Source organism: Martes martes, assembly GCF_963455335.1.
Source record: "Martes martes genome assembly, chromosome: 7".
Taxonomy (NCBI): domain Eukaryota; kingdom Metazoa; phylum Chordata; class Mammalia; order Carnivora; family Mustelidae; genus Martes; species Martes martes.
The window spans coordinates 103,988,522-104,004,991 of record NC_137894.1 but is presented as its reverse complement, the minus strand read 5'-3'; the positions used below and the strand labels follow the sequence as shown (position 1 = coordinate 104,004,991).

General features: G+C 36.4%; 1 protein-coding gene and 1 pseudogene across 3 annotated transcripts in view; both read right to left on the bottom strand.

Moving 5' to 3' along the window:
* Positions 1 to 3,379: 3,379 nt before the first annotated feature.
* Positions 3,380 to 16,470, bottom strand: part of ARID4A (AT-rich interaction domain 4A) — a 64,945-nt gene continuing 51,854 nt past the window's right edge. For both annotated transcript variants that reach the window (XM_080809651.1, XM_080809652.1), the window contains exons 20-24: positions 15,002 to 16,135; positions 14,161 to 14,265; positions 10,155 to 10,361; positions 9,394 to 9,540; positions 3,380 to 5,370 (exon numbers count right to left, since the gene is read on the bottom strand). In XM_080809651.1, coding sequence (XP_080665777.1) covers positions 5,267 to 5,370; positions 9,394 to 9,540; positions 10,155 to 10,361; positions 14,161 to 14,265; positions 15,002 to 16,135 — 1,697 coding nt within the window. In that variant the 3' untranslated portion in view covers positions 3,380 to 5,266. The remainder of the gene's footprint in view (positions 5,371 to 9,393; positions 9,541 to 10,154; positions 10,362 to 14,160; positions 14,266 to 15,001; positions 16,136 to 16,470) is intronic.
* LOC308346049 (10 kDa heat shock protein, mitochondrial-like) lies at positions 14,410 to 14,732 on the bottom strand (annotated as a pseudogene). Its single transcript has one exon. The product of its transcript is annotated as a 10 kDa heat shock protein, mitochondrial-like (transcript).

Here is a 16,470-nt window from a genome sequence, read left to right as displayed (position 1 = left end):
ACTTGCTTTTCTCACTCATTTGTTTTTGAGATTTATTCGTGTTGATATATTTAGCTCTAGTCCATCTATTTTAACCGCTCTCTAGTACTGCAGTTAATTAGTTAGCCTTAATTTATTCATCCATTGTTCATGGGCATCTAAGATGTCTGGCCAATGCAAACCATGCTGCAAAGAATAGTCTAATAGTCAAAGAATAGTCAAATAGTCTAATACAGATCTCCTCGAGCATATACAGTAGATTTTCTCTAGGATATATGGAACTATTGGGTCAAAGGGGGTATTCTCCTTCATCTTTACTAGATGATGTCAAATCTAAACAGACTTATTAATTTACATGTGCACGCAGTGCATGGGAGTTCCCATTTCTTTGCATACTTTCTAATGCATTAAGGAAATGCAAATTAAAAGCACAATGAAATACCACCATATACCTATTAGAATGGTTTTTAAAAAAGCCCAACTTAATATATCTAGTGCTGACAAGGATGTAGTGCAGCTTAATTCTTGTGTATCACTGCTAGGAATGCAAAATCGTATGGTATACAATCCAGCAACCTTCCTCCTAGGTGTTAACCCAAGGGAAATGAAATCATAGGTGTACACGAAAGCCTTTATGTGTATGGTTACAGTGGCTTTATTCATAATTATTAAATGCCTTAGAAAGTTTTTAATTTCAAGGGAGTTAGATTTAGTTTAGGTTTTCGAGAGCAGGTTTGGATAGGGATCCAAGAAAACTTAAGAGAGCAGTTACCACTTGGTGGGAAAAGTGCCCCATCAAAGGAAAACCACCAGTGAAGTCTGAGTGCATTCACAACTATTTTGTCAAAGCTGAGTTATCATAGGGCCAGTCCTGGAGATAACGACTGCATCAAGGGAATGGTTAATTCTAAAAATCACTATGGACAGCCCAGGCACATTCATCCTTGGAATCCAGGAGAAACGTCAGCAGTTTCTTATTCTCCATAAAAAGGTTTGGGGACCGAGAAAAGCTTGTCTGGAGGATAATAAATATGTCTTGGAATATAGTGGGAAAGAAACAAGTTGTAGGATTTGCAGGTAAAGTACAGGATGCCTAGTTAAATTTCAACTTCATAGTTGATGATTCATAATTCATAAAGCATAATTTTTATGCAGGACATACTTATAACAGAAAGTTATCTGTCTGAAATTCAAATTTAGCTGGGTGTCCTGCATTTTTATTTGCTAAATCTGGCGACTTAAAGTGGTAAGTCTTGATGTCAGGCTGTCTTGTTTAATATAACTTAGCCTTGAGAAGAAATCCAGTTACTTGTGCAGAATAATCATTTATTATATTTACATGGAAGTTTTAAGTTTTTCACAACAGAACTTTTCAAAATGAATTTTAGTGATACAGATTACAAAATGGAAGATAGCTTCATAATTAACTGTAAACTCTAAAATTATAAATACTAGTTTTTAAAAAGATATAATGAATCTAATATGAATATATGAAAAGGTTTTTTGTGCTTAAGAAGAAAAACATTTGGTTTTGTAATAAAACGTAAATAACTAAAAAAAAATTTCTACTGAGCATATATTAGAAATTCCCCATTAGCTCAGACTCCATCTTAAGAGCCCCTCAATCTTCACTAATGATGAATGCCATCACATACAGTAGTTTTCCTGCAACAGGATAAAAAATCTGTGTGTAACCACATAGAGTAATGGAAGAGGGAGAGAGAAACGAGGAGGGGAAAAAACTCATCAGTTTACAAATACTCCGGGTTGGGGATTAGACAGTTTAACAGGTCTACTTTGCACTTCTCAAATGGTATTTACCATTATCACCTTGTGAAAAGAACCACAAAGACAATTTACAAATGTCTGACTTGTACATAAGAATCACTGGTAAAAGCCAGAAACAATAGCAATTCAAAAGTAATTTTTCTCAACTTAAACATAGTTTTTGACCATCTTACTGTGTGTTTTTAGGTGCTGGATCAGGCACTTTGTGGGATACAAGTATGACTAAGTACTTAAGGAACTAACATCTAGTTGGGTAGAAAGACACATGCATAAGTAAACATAATACAAGGTAAGTTGTCATGTAAGATGACAGATTGAAAATGCTATGAGAGCATAAAGGAAGGAGGTGGTGGTGGTAAGTCAGCAAAAGCTTCATAGAAAGTCACTCCAGAGATGGCTCTGGACAAGAAGGGATAGAGTGATGGGGGAAACACAGGAACACGAGGCAGAGGTGAGCAGGTGCAGTGTTTGGGTTTAAAGAAGCAAAACTGCTTTGAATGCATGATTTGGAAAGAATTATTTACAAAATGAGTGGCTCTGCATGACCTGGCTCCTGCGTCTCCTACCCAAGTCTGTTCCTGCCTTGACTCGTTACCTTCCAGCCCTATGCGCCTGGAGTGCTTTACTCTCCCATCTGTCCTCCCATTTGCGTCGCCAATTCATTATCCTCATGGGGCTCAGTTTTACTGTTGCTTTCTCTGAAAAGCCTTCCTTGACCACCCTTGTCTTCCAAGCTGGGCTCCTGTACGTTATCTCATGGCACCTGTGTATAACCTACCTCATTAGATTACACATTGCTTAAAGATAGGGACCCTTTCCTGTCTTGTTCACTGTTTTAACTTCTGGGCCTTAGCATAGGGCCTGGCACTTAGCAGATAACTGATAAATTGTTGATGAATGACTTCTGGTAAGAGTTTTTATGTGTGGTTGAATATAGCTTCCAGTGCTTTCAGTGTTGACAGTTATGTCAAATTATAGGGTTTAGAAGAAAGGTAGATTTTAGGACTTAATAAGATACATAAATTAATAGTTTAACCCATATGGATTTCCGTAATTTAAAGCAATTTCATGGAAGACATAGTATGTATATGCTAAGTACAAACATGTTTCTTAGTGAAGGACGGGAAAACTAGAAACACAACAAACAATAAAAGCACACAATGGAATAGTGAAACAGTCTCCATAATCTTCAAGAATTTAACCTTATAGATAGCACCTTCTACTTCAGATGTTAGAGTGTCTTTACACTTTTACTTTTTTAATCATATGCAAGCACTATCCAAAATTTAGCTAAACTCAAAATATGCCTAATATCTGAATTTAATACTTAGTATGCACTTATTTCATAATCCTCTCCAGCTCCAAAATAAAAGGATTCTAACACTGTCCACATACCCATTGAATGAATATATAATTTTGTTCTCTGGAGCAAGGTCCCAATACTTCATTACCAGATTTATACTGATTAGAAGGGATGATAGTCAGGCTGATAACTAGTTCTCTCATTTACTAAATTGCTTCTGAAGGAAATCATTAAAATCTCTAACGTATGAATCTGAGGTTGCTTCCTAGTTCCAACTGGATTTGAATGACGTGACATTTTTCACTTTTATAATTAAGTGCTAGAAATTTTTTATTGTAAAGACTGACGAATATATCAAATATGCTCTGTTTTGCAAAGTCTGATTTTCCAACTGTTCAGTTACTGGCACTTGGGGAAAAAAAATCACTTAAATGAAAACTAAAAATATAAAGCCTATGTTTAAAACATGGCCTTTATTAATACTGCCCACTGAGCTCCATTTTTATTTTACATTGAAATACTTCTGCTTTGCAAAGAAAAGACAAAAAAGTGCATTTTACAAGAGTACTTTTTTCTTTTTAATTCTCTGCGAAAATGGAAGGAATCTGAATCACAAGTTCACAATGTGGTAAAATGAAATTAAGAAACAATGATTTCGGTAATGCTATGCCATCACTAGTGTTTGGCTCTTTGTTCTTGTAAATCAGATCCTGATATACAGTCTAGAGCATCTAGGTTATTACTCTACAGCATATTAAACACAGAAAAGGAGGTTTAAAAAAAACCCCTTTCAATGTACAAACATGAATTTAAAAACTGATTTTAAAAAATCACCTTTTTACATAATGTATATGGCAAAAATGCTTTAAATACATGATTTTGGAATTATTTACAAAATGTATCAGTCTGTGGAACAATTCACAGACAAAGCATACATAGTTGCTTTACTTAGTTGTTGCATCTCAACTTTGGGAGATAGAAATTTATTCGGCAGTATAGCAAACATAAAAACTATGACAAAGTATCTTAAGGGCAACCAAAAATTTGATCCTCAAAACAGTTTAAACACTAGGACTGCCAAAGTTTCTAAACGAGGACATACTTTAATGATCCAGATGCCCATTTATAGTTCTATACTGTTTGAAGGACTGAGACAGACTCCCTTCAATACAGGCAAAGCTACTGGATGCAACCTCCTGTAAAAGGGACAGCTGAGAGCTATTGTCATCCAAAGAGTGAATTAACCTAGAATTTTCTTTTTTTCAATTTTATTAATATTTTAAAAAATACATAAAAATACAACATCCAATGTCTGAATAAATATATTTAACAAGTTGCAAGATAATACCTTATTTTACACAAAATTTTCAGCTTTAGAAATCTTGTTAAATAACTTCATTGTTGTTATATATTTCATTTTTGTCTTTTTGTAACAAAATAAAAACTCTGAAATTACATAGAAAAAAGACAAAATATTTTTGTCAAGGGATAAGATAGTCCACTGAAAACTTATTCACAATTCCACTGTAAACATTAATAAACATTAAAATATTTGCATAATTGTGTGCTCAAAAATCCTATAAAAAGTGGAAGACTTATTACAACTGTAGTTTTCAGTCAACTACACTTCCTTTCACAATTTATTTTGTCCCATTTACACCTTTAAACCTGGGCACACTGCTGAACATATACTTTGGCAGTTCTAAATAGCAAGTGCTTCCACAAAAATAAAAAAACAACAAGTAAAAAAAAAACCAAAAACAGCATAAACCCCCTACTCACCAAGTGTTCAAATACATCTCAGTGAAAGTGCAGCAGTCACTACTCAGCTGGATAATATTTTGATGTTTATCATGTGCACTTGCTTGTCTATGATTTCTATAACATTTGAAAGCTTTATTATACAAATTGAATTTGCTAAGTGCCCTTTTTCTATCTTCACAAAAAATGAAAAAAAGTTAAAGAGGAAAAATTATGACAAATATGGCAGGCTGCCTAACCTTCAATTATTAATCAGCTTATTTTTTGCAAAAGAAAAAAAGAAAAAAGAGGGAATAGATACAATCCAGCCTGGAAAGGTATACAGGATATACTTAGCAATGTCAAACCAGTTGAGTGCTTTCTGTGGTTGTATTTCAGGATTTTGGGATTTATGTCCATGGCAGCAAACTGCTGGGAAGGCAGAGAAAACGTTCATCACCTGCATTCTACAGCCAGTACATTTTGTGGGGGAGATGAGGATGAGGGGCTCATTCCAGTGTCTGACGAAGCAGATGACATGGAGGCTCCTGCATGAGACACTGTGGGATCAAAGTAAGTAACTACATCAGACCTCTTAGACTATCACATAAAGATACCCAGCCGCTGGCAAGTCAGAAGTAAATTTCTTAGCATTCATTTCAATTACAGTCCTCTTAAATGGTGCCAACATTTGGAATAACAAACTGTCAGCAAAAACTGTTTGGGACAATGGAGTGGAATCAGTCACTGGTCAAATAACTCAGTCCAAAAAAGGCATCTAAACTTTTAAATATAAAAGAGATAACAGAGTCTTAAACCCTAACTTGAAAGATAGCTGGAAGGAACTCACCTTGCCTCAAAACGAAAACAGGGTCAACCAGGGTTAAATTCTCACTGCAGCAAGTTCCTCCTTTGTCTCTGGGCTCTCGGACCATAAAAGAATTCACTCATCCCAGAGAATCTCCTCTAAGCAGCTAACCGGGACGCCTGGGTGGCTCAGCTGGTTAAGCGGCTGCCTTCAGCTCAGGTCATGATCCCAGCGTCCTGGGATCGAGTCCCACATCGGGCTCCTTGCCCCACAGGGAGCCTGCTTCTCCCTCTGCCACTCTGTCTGCCTGTGCTCACTCACTCTTTCTCTCTCTGACAAATAAATAAATACAATCTTAAAAAAAAAAAAAAAATCTAAGCAGCTAACCACTGGCTTCCTACCCTTACCCTGCCCCAGCAGACCTAATGGACACAGCATCCCATAAGCAACAGCAGTTATCCAGGTCAGGTTTCAGAATCCTGACGGTATCAGGATCAGGATGGAAGTGTGAGCATGTGATTAGAAAAATGTCCTCACAGGGCACTTGCCTGGCTCAGTGAGGAGGAGAGTGTGCTACTCTTGATATCGGGGTTGTGAGTTCAAGCCCCATAATAAGTGCAGAGATTATGTAAAAAAAATAAAATCTTAAAAAAAAACCAAACAAACAGGAAAAAAGTCCTCATATGACTTTAAGAGAACTCTCCAGGAGGACATAACACAGATTAAGGATCACTACTCTATGCATTTGGTAATTAGCCTTTTTTGGGGGTGTTTTTTTTTTTTCTTTGCAAAGCTCCTGTCTCCCGCCAAACTTCGCATACTTGTTCCTATTTAAATTTTTAATTTTTAAGTATGTCTCTCTCAGTGTGTACGTGTACTGTCAATGTGACATGTAACTCGTTACTACGAATTCTAATATTCCAGAAATCACTCAGGATCTCACTTTAATAACTCACTTTGCACTACAAAAATTAAGAAAACAAAAAAGGGAAGACTGTAATAAAAGAATCCTTGTACTTGTCTGAAACGCCTATCACCTTTAACTTAAAGCAGTTCAGGATGGTCTGAAGAAATTTCAACTTGCTCATTTGCTCTTTTAAAAGTTTAAAAGTTCCGTAAAGACTTCTTGCTATTTACAGTTGTTTAAAAAAGGACAAACATGGAAAGCCTAATCTTCCATTTGCTCTGTCTTATTTCTAGGAATTAACACTGCTGGACCTGGACTAGAGTGATTCAAGATCACATATGATACAGGTAATTTTATCAGAAATTAGCTCCCAAACTCTCTGCCACAGGCAGACAACTCTTAATATAAGCAACCCTATCACATAATTTACCTTTTTTTTTTTTTTTTTTTTAAAGAGACAGAACCTGGAGCCCTCTCCTCCTATCCATCCTATTCCTGGAATACTTGGCTCTCTAGGCAGTGGTCACCCTATCACTTTCATCACCTTTCTTTTCATCACTTTTCTTTACTGTTTTCCTAAGTGGGATTCCTTGTTTCCTGGATTCTATGTTGTCTTCTTAGCTTTCTAGTTTCTAGTCTGGCTTCTAGTTTCTAGTGCACTGAGAAACCTGATGCTGTTCTAAGACCCATTTTTTAGATATACCTTTATACGGTAAACCAAAGGGTTCTGAAATTTCACAGTGCTTTGGGTGTGATTTTTCTCCCCCTATTCTTTATAGATGTTACAGTTGAGTCCTTTCATCTTCTAATTCATATCCTTTGTTTCTGGAAGTTCTTCTTATAATAATTCTCTGATGGCAGCTTCCTCCTGTGTTTGTTCAGTACTCCTTTTCTAGAAAGCCTGTGATTCAGAAGTTGGATCTCTTGACCAGATCCTATACTTCTCTTAGTTCTTTTCTCCTATTGTCTTTTTGACCATGTACTGGGATTTCTTTAGCTTTGTTATCTATCTCTTCTATTACATTTTTTAAAATTCCTGCTGTCATATTTTTAATTTTTGAGAGATCCTTCTTGGTCTCTGAATTGTATTAATAGTATAATATTTGGGGGCGCCTGGGAGGCTCAGTCAGTCGTGTGCCTTCGGCTCAGGTCCTACTTTTTTTTTTTTTTTTTAAGATTTTATTTATTTGACAGATAGAGATCACAAGTAGGCAGAGAGGCAGGCAGAGAGAGAGGGAAGCAGGCTCCCTGCTGAGCAGAGAGCCCGATGTGGGGCTCAATCCCAGGACCCTGGGATCATGACCTGAGCCGAAGGCAGAGGCTTTAACCCACTGAGCCACCCAGGCGCCCCTCAGGTCCTACCTTTATGTAGGAGCTTTCTCATCTGGTCTTGGGGCTCCCATATTTAAGAGAGGGGCATTCAAAGCTAACTGGAAGCTGTGTGTGAGTATGCGGAGCTTTTCAGTGATGGGCAGTGCATAAGTAGTGATTGGCAAGGATCTTGTTTTTTGGTTCAGGAACCTCTAAATTTGGTCTCTTTGTTAGTTCCTCTTGGGTTGACCAGCTTCTCCAGAAGAGTCCTTCTGTCTCCTCCAAAGAATGAACATAAACTTAGTTGCCAGATTTCAGGAAGCCAAGAGGTAAGAGTTTCCGTTGGAAAAGGGACAGGGGTTTCATCATTCACTACTGCAGACTTTTGCTCAGGCTCATTATTTCTGCTTTTGCACTCTCACCTTCAGCTATGGCTGGTGTCCCTGAGTCTACAGTTACAGTTACTGATTGTCTGCACAATCAGTTAATTTTCTATTTTCTGCTAGAGCTGCAGAAGAAGGTAGTTTGTATCACAGGATGGGACAAAAGGATGCAATTTTTTTCTCCTTCCATTTTCAACCAATCTCCATTTTTAGCCTCACCTATATCCCTGCTTGCAGAGCTTGAGTGATGTGGTATGGACTGGATCGCTCTTTGTTTTGTCCCACTGCAAGCATAAACAAGCTTAGGTTTTAGCAGTCCATCTGCTTCTCATCTTCCAAGAGAGAAACTCTTGACATTTCTTGTCTACTGTGGTCCGCTATCCCATTATTTTGTTCTTGTGGGTACAGGGCTTTTCATTTTCTTTACTGCTCTTTTAGTGGGGCTTGCAGATGGGGTAGATGTGTGTGAACCTATCTATGTGTAATAAGTCAGTCCTACAGAGTTTTAAGGTCTAAGTCAGACACTACTCTCTCTCCATGATTAATCCAAAGTAATCTCTCCTTTCACCAACTCCTGTACTTGGGAATATCACTCCTGATGCCCTCATCACACACCCTTTCTGCTAGAAGTTAAGATCACTGAAATCAAAGTCTGTATCTCATTCATCTCTGCACTTCCACCACCTTGAAGAGGGCCTGGCACATAGTGTGAACACATTAATGTTGAGTGAACAATTTCAACTTATGTTGAGCTCCTTCCTTAGGAAATAATTTATGATCGTAAAAAGATCATCTCTCTGAGGATAACCCATTTGCCCACTAATTTTGGTGAACCTCATAATAACAAATATAGTTAACTATTAATAGGTAGCCAATAAGTATTTGTTGAGCAAAGAGTGAATTTCAGAGGGAGTAACTAATTCTTCTTGGGAACCCACCACATTTAATAAAATCACACATTTTGTAAAATAGTTCACAGTCCTTTTCAATAGTCTCATCCTGATTAATTCAGCTGTTGATGCACTCATTTCAATAATATCACAAAGATAGAACTAGGAATCTAAAAACAACAATTAATAAATGTGTACTATATCCAAAGAGTAACTAATATAAATCTTCTAAAATGACAGCATATATTTGAAAAACAAGGGAAGAAAAATTATAATCAAATTACCTTCTCTGTCTTTCTTTTTTAATCTTTTCCTTCTCCTGTCTATGGTTGCAACTTCAGATTTCAAAGACATGTAATATTTTCTGATTTCTTGTAATTTTTCTTGGAGAAAAGAGATTCGCTCTGTACTGTTCATATTATCTAATTCATCTAAAAGGAGAAAAAAGGTTAATTTGGTTTTTAAAATAATTATCTGAGAAAATAAGATGGCATTCTATCAAAACTCAACCTCTAAATCATCAAAAGCTTTAGTTTATTAAAACTTTCTGTATTAACTAAGTAAGGCTCTATAAGCAGGACTGACAGTAATTAAATTCATGAATAAGGTTTCTGTATAAATCCCAAATTTTCTATACCAAATATGTATTACTTAATGATGTATTACTTAAATAATCAGATAAACACAAGAAAACATCAACACACAGCAACCCTGATCTGTAATTGTAGTTATTCATCCAAGTAGTTTCTTTGTAACAATGATTTTTTCATTCATTGGTTATTTTCAGTTGTCAGTAATAGGGTATTTCAGTTTCATTGATTATACATGTATCTTATTTCATTACTGGAGATCTTTTTCTAATATTTGTCAGGTTATTATTATGAAAAGGCATGGATTTATGTTTAAGATGGTAAGTGGTGATTACTGATAAAACAATATTTGGAAACCTACATAAATGGATCTGGTAGCCACTGTTTGTTATTTTGACATTTTAAGATAAATACCACTTTTACAAGATACATTCAGGTTTTCTAAAGCTTCTTACTGAGTTGAAAGCTCCATTTATATGTTCTAGGGGATGAATTCGGGTGTTTTTCCCTGTGTTTATCCTTTTCTCCATCTTTGATGTGAGGGGAAATTCTTGCAGGAGATCGTGCAAGCTTCTGTGGCTTAGACACGCTAAGATGCTTTACTGGTGTACATTTACTTGAATTGTCCAGGACAGGAAGATCTTCACTATCACTACTTTGTCCTAGAATAAGAAAAAATGGATTCAGAGATTATAAATGAAAAAATATCAAATATCAAAATGCAGCAGACCCAGCAATTATACTGGGTCTGTATCCTACAGAAATAAGTGTACAAATGCACAAATTTCTTAACAGTAAAGAAAGGAAAATCTAAATGCCAACCAGTGGGAAAAAGGTTAAAAATTACATACACTTGATTTTTGAACAACGTTGGGGTTAGGAGCACTGACCCCTCATGCACTCAAAAATCTGCATTTACTTCTGACTCCCCAAAAACTTAATTGCTAATAGCCTACTGCTGATCGGAAGCCTTACTGATACCATAAATTGATTAACACAGAGTGTCTAAGTTATATACAACAATATATTATACAGTATATTCTAACAATAAAGTAAGCTACAGAAAGAAAATGTTAGAAAATCATAAGGAACAGGAAATACATTAACAGAACTCTAAAAAAATCTGTGTAAGTGTATCTGTACAATTTAAACCCCTGTTGTTCAAAGGTCAAGTATACTATTGAATACTTTGAAGTTAAAAAGAATGAGCTAAAGTTTATAAGAACAAAAATGGGAAAATATCCAATATATACTGTTAAATAAAAAAGCAAAGTTATAAAACAATATGTACAGTATTGCCCCATTTATGTTTAAAACAAGACATAAAGCTACCTAAACTGCATAAATGAAAAAGCACAAAAAATACTTGATGTATACACTTCCTTTAACATACATATAATAAAATGTGATCAGATAATCATTTGCAACTCTGTCCCTCCTCACCAGATTTGTACTTAGATATGCTTTTGCATTTCACTTCATAAATAATTAGAATTCTCTCAGTTTTACTTTTTTTTTTCCAATCTCTCATACCCAACTTCCACCCTACTCTCAAAAGCCAACCTTGCCTTCTACTGAAAAAGCAAAGTTGAGTGTTACATACTCAATTTCCCAGCCCCTCCTCTATCTGCATCTGTCTTTATTAACTTTTGGGGGGGTGCTCAGAAAGAGGAGAAAGCTTTTGAAGACTAATCTCTTCAGCTGTACTCTTAAAACCATCTACTCACAGCTCCTCTAAAATAGCCCAACATCAACTATCCTCTTCTTTTATCTTCAGCTTCTTTTCCCAGTCTACCAACATGCTTACATCCTTCCCACCCTGAGAGAGGGAGGGAACAGAAGGAGAACTTCCCCTTTTAGCTGGCACCTCTTTCCTTCTCTTTAAAGTCGAATTTCTTGAAAGAAATTCTTTGTTATCCTGATTTCCACATCTTCTAATCACATTCCCATGCTCTTGTTAGGGTCCCAACATTTATAATTCACCAAATTCATTGAATGTATTTTAATCATATTGCATATCCTATACAATTCAAAACTTCTTTCTCATTCAAACCCACTAGTGTTTAGTGACTTGCATTTGTCTCTGATCAGTGCCCATATAAAGACAGCCTACTGAATTCTATTTTTGGTTCTTTTTCTTTTCATTTTACAACTCTCCCATGGCAATTTCATCATCTTGCAATCCTTCACATAACCATCTTCTAAAAACAGACTCTTCTAAGCTCCAGATCCCTACTTCCCTAATACTGGGTACCCCTAACTCAACATTCTCTAAATTACTCTTCCAACAACCTGCTGCTTCTCCTGTATTCCATATGGTCATCAGCAGGTCCCTCATATGTAACTAATGATAACTGAGTCCCAGTGATTCCATCTCTTAAATTCATTTCTTCTTGACAAATAAGAAGTCCCAAAAGTAAAACTGATGATCTCCTTTCTTTTTAATCTTTTTAACTTTTTAGACAATCCTTAAACTTACAAAAAACTTGTAAGAACAGTTACCAAAAAATGTTTTTCTGACCCATTTGAAGGTTAAGTTACCCAGCCATACTTGAGTACTTCAGTGCTTCTTTCTTACAAATAAGAACATTCTTCTCATATTAGTTATCTGCAAACTGGCCCCAAACTTAACAGTTTAAAACTACAATGGTTATCTCTGGGATATCTGGATATCCCAGATATCTCACAATCTCTGGGATCTGGGAGAAGCTTGGCTGTGTAGTCCGGCTCAGAGGATCCTGCGATGTTGCGGTCAAGCTTTTAGCTGAAGCTGTGATCTCTGAAGACTTCACTGCAGCTGAAGACTATGTTTCCAAGATGGTTCACTCATGTGGCTTTTGGCAGGAGGCCTCAGCTCCTTGCTTGCTATTGGCAGGATGTGCTCAGTTCACCATGTGGACCTCCCCATAGACTGCTGTGTCCTCAGGACTTGGCAACTAACTTTACTCAGACCAAGTGATCCAAGGGAAAGCCAAGGAGGAATCTGCAGTGCCTTTTATGACCTAGTCTCTGAAGTCATACTCTACCACTTCATTCAGCCCACACTCAAGGGAAGGGAATTGGGCTTTATCTCTTGAAGGGGAGAATATCAACAGATCTGTAGGTACATTTTTAAAACCACCACACACTTAGAGAACCATAATACAACAATCAAAATCAGGAAATGAACACAAACATATTATCACCTAATTCTCAGATCCTATACAAGCTTCTCTACTTGACCCAATCATGTCTTTTGTAGCAATAGGATCCGGGCAAGAATCATATGCTGCTTTTAATTGTCATGTCTCATAAGCCTCCTTTAAATCTGCAACAGTTCCTCTTTCCTTGACTTTCATGACCTTTGCAATTTCTTAAATTACAGATCAGTTATTTTATAGAAGACCCTTCAGTTGGAATTTGTTGGTGGTTCCTCATGATTATATTCAGGTTATGCCTCTTTGACAGGAATGTCACAGATGTGCTCCTGTGTTCCTGCTGCATCCTGTCAGGTAGTACGTGATTCCCATTAGTCCCATTATGGTGTTCACTTTGATCGTCTGACAAACCTATCTGCCAGGCACTATGACGTTATTAAGTTACCCTGTGTAATTCCTGCTGACTCTCCATTCTCATTTCCCATCACTCCTCCTCTGTACTCTGCATCTGTATTGTCCAGCCACTAGCCACATGTGGCTCTAAGAACTTCAAATATGGTTCAAAAGTTTTCCTTTGAAATACCTTTTATCTTATATAAACTATATGCTCCCTCCACAGGATATGTATCTACTGTAACCTAGAATTTTCTTTTCAGCCTTGTATGAAGGCATGTTTTGGATAAGACTTTGTCAAAATCAACCATGTTTATTTCTACTATATTCTACAACTTAGTTTTATTCCACACAGAAGTCTTTCTCATGTATGCTATTCATACTGATTTACTAACTTTGTTTCTGTAAGAATCTTACTATCTTCTTGTTTTAAAAATACCATGATACTATTTAGAAATCAGCTTTTCTAGATTCAAGTAAACCATTCCATTCAGAAATATAAACTTAATCTGCTTTTACCACTAGAACAAATATTAATTTCCAATTATTCAAGATTCTCAAATACATTCCTCAGTATTAACCCACTTTACATAAGAAATACAAATGAAATGAGCATAAAAAAGAATCACAGCTATCCCAGCTCCAAATAAAACTGACAAGCCCCTTCAGATTAAAAACCAGTGGAAAAACTGCTATTTCCAGAACATAATAAACCAAACATTTAAAAAAAAATTTTTTTTTTATTAAGTAAATTCCACCCCCAACGTGGGGCTTGAACTCACAACTCTGAGATTAAGAGTCACGTACTCTACCAAGTAAGCCAGCCGGATGCCCCTAAACCAAATTTATTTTAAACTGACACAAATGATCGAACTAACAAAATGCTGAAAATATTAACACTATGCTAATGCCAGCGTTGGAAAGCACCAACCTGTTCCATTCTTTTCACTTTTGGCTACAGCACTTGTTCGCTTTGGGGTACGCTTTTGCTTTTTTGCCAATAATCCGCTATTTCCATCACTTGGCCTTTTCTGACCTGAAATAAAAGGAAAGAGACAATTGAAAAAAATATATATATATTTTGGATACCATTAGTTTATTATAAAAGAGACATGGAAATTATTTACATGATTAAAGATTTCACAACTCAGTGGAATGGGCAGCTTCACATGATGCCATTTCAATAATGATTTATTAAGTCTATGTGCTTTCTGAGAATGTCACCATCTCTAAATAAAAAATAATCCTTGCCATCTAGAACGATTTTGTGCCTCCATATTCTGGGAGAAGAACTTAATCTCCAACTTTCACACTAACTGGTTGATTCTCTCTACCCTTTCCTTTAGAGCCCGATCCAACAACTATTACTGTTGCTTGCAATACTTCTCCATCAGAGTTTTCTGGAAGCATAATGCCTCCTTTGGTTACAGTTTCAGCTGCACTCGTTTCAGCTAAAACTCAGTCATAGAGGAGAAGAAACTTTCTAAACGCCTGTCCTGCCATGACTCCCACTACCTCACTTCGTACGCTGCTCTGCAGCCGCGGCCAGGCAAGAGCAGCTGTAATTATTCACTTGTCTACTCCAAATAAATTTCTATATATACATTTTTTTTTTTTAAGGGCACGGGAAAGGAGAGGGGGAGGTAGAAAGGAAAGCACGAATAAGAGGGAGGGAGGGAGGGAACTTTGCTGCTCAAGAGCTCCTAAAACTCTTAACGTACTAATTTTGGGGTTGATCATAAAGGCTGATATTCTCCCTAGAAAGTCCTTACCCTTCTCTCTGTTTTCTCTTTCTTGAACAATTATACTACAGGTACCAGAGGCAACACTGGCTTCAAACCCATTCGCTGATTCCCTCTCACAGAGACCTTCTTGAGATTCTTCAGCAATGCTATCAACTTCAATGGTTATGTCACTCTCACTTTTTATACTTCGAGACTCATCTTGACTGAGAGTAAGTGGTGAAGCTACTGAAAAGTTATGCTGTACTACAGGAGGGAGGGCAGGTGGAATAGAAACAAGAGAGTTAGACTCAGAGCTTTCAACTACTGCATCTTCAATACTGGTCTTATCCTTCTCATCCAAATCATCCAAATCGACTTCATGGCAAACCAAAGTCTCAGGCCCGATCAGAGGCATTGCATCCTCTTCTTCTTTCCGTGGAGTATTTACAGTTTCTTCAGCAGGATTGTCAAATTTTTCACTAGTCAATTCTTGAATGCGTTGGTTTGACTCTGCAATTAATGATGGCATTTCTTCATTTTCTATTTCAAAATGTTGCTCAAAATTTAAGTTTTTCATTCCCTCAGATGCAACACAGTCACTGGTCTTTTCTTGACATATGCTGTTTGTCATTTCCATTCCATTCTCAATTCGTATTTTTTTCTCTGGTGATGATTGTCCCAGTATTTTCCGTTTCAACTTTTTTTCTTTTGCACATTGGTCAGTTTCATCTTCGGTAGTAGAAGAGAAGTTTTTACTGTCTAATGAAGAAAATTCTAGACTCTGAGTTTCTATATGAGGTTCACTTCCTGCTTCATCCTGGCTAAATGATGAAATCTTTATAATTTCTAAAGAAAGGTCTTTTGTCTTGCTTCGTCTTCCCTTTCCCTTAGGAGATTTTTCAGCCTCTTTCTTAACTTCTTCTATGTGTTCCACTTTATTTCCAAAAATCTGTACTATTTGTTCATTCTCTCCAACTTCTAACTTCAGTGTTTCTAAAGGCTGCATTTGCGTCCTTTCATTTTCTTTTAATATATGTGCAGCAATCTTTGGATTTTCTTCATCTACTTTATCATCATTTAAATTTTCATTTTTTTCTAGTTCTTTACCATCAGGAGAAAGATCTTCATTCATCAAATTCTTTTCTAAAAGGTCTTCTGTTTCACTATCCGAAGAGCAAGAGTCTGCAAAAGGAAATATTATATTACAAAGGTTTCTATCTTAATTACCAACGTAACTTGAGAATAAAAATTCTACCACCCAAACAAAACTCTTAATCATGTATCTCTGAGTACATCCCTGTAAAAATTTCTGGTCATACAATTATTTGTGCCCTAAACGGAGGTACTTCAAATTAAACTCCATGTAAAAAATACAACACACTGAAAATATTACTATCTCAATTCTATAAAAGAACTATTTTGCATTTTTCACTAGTATCATGTTTAGGCTATGTTAATCCTTAGAATAATCAAAAGACTGGGGCACCTGAGTGGCTTAGTTGGTTGAGCATGCCACT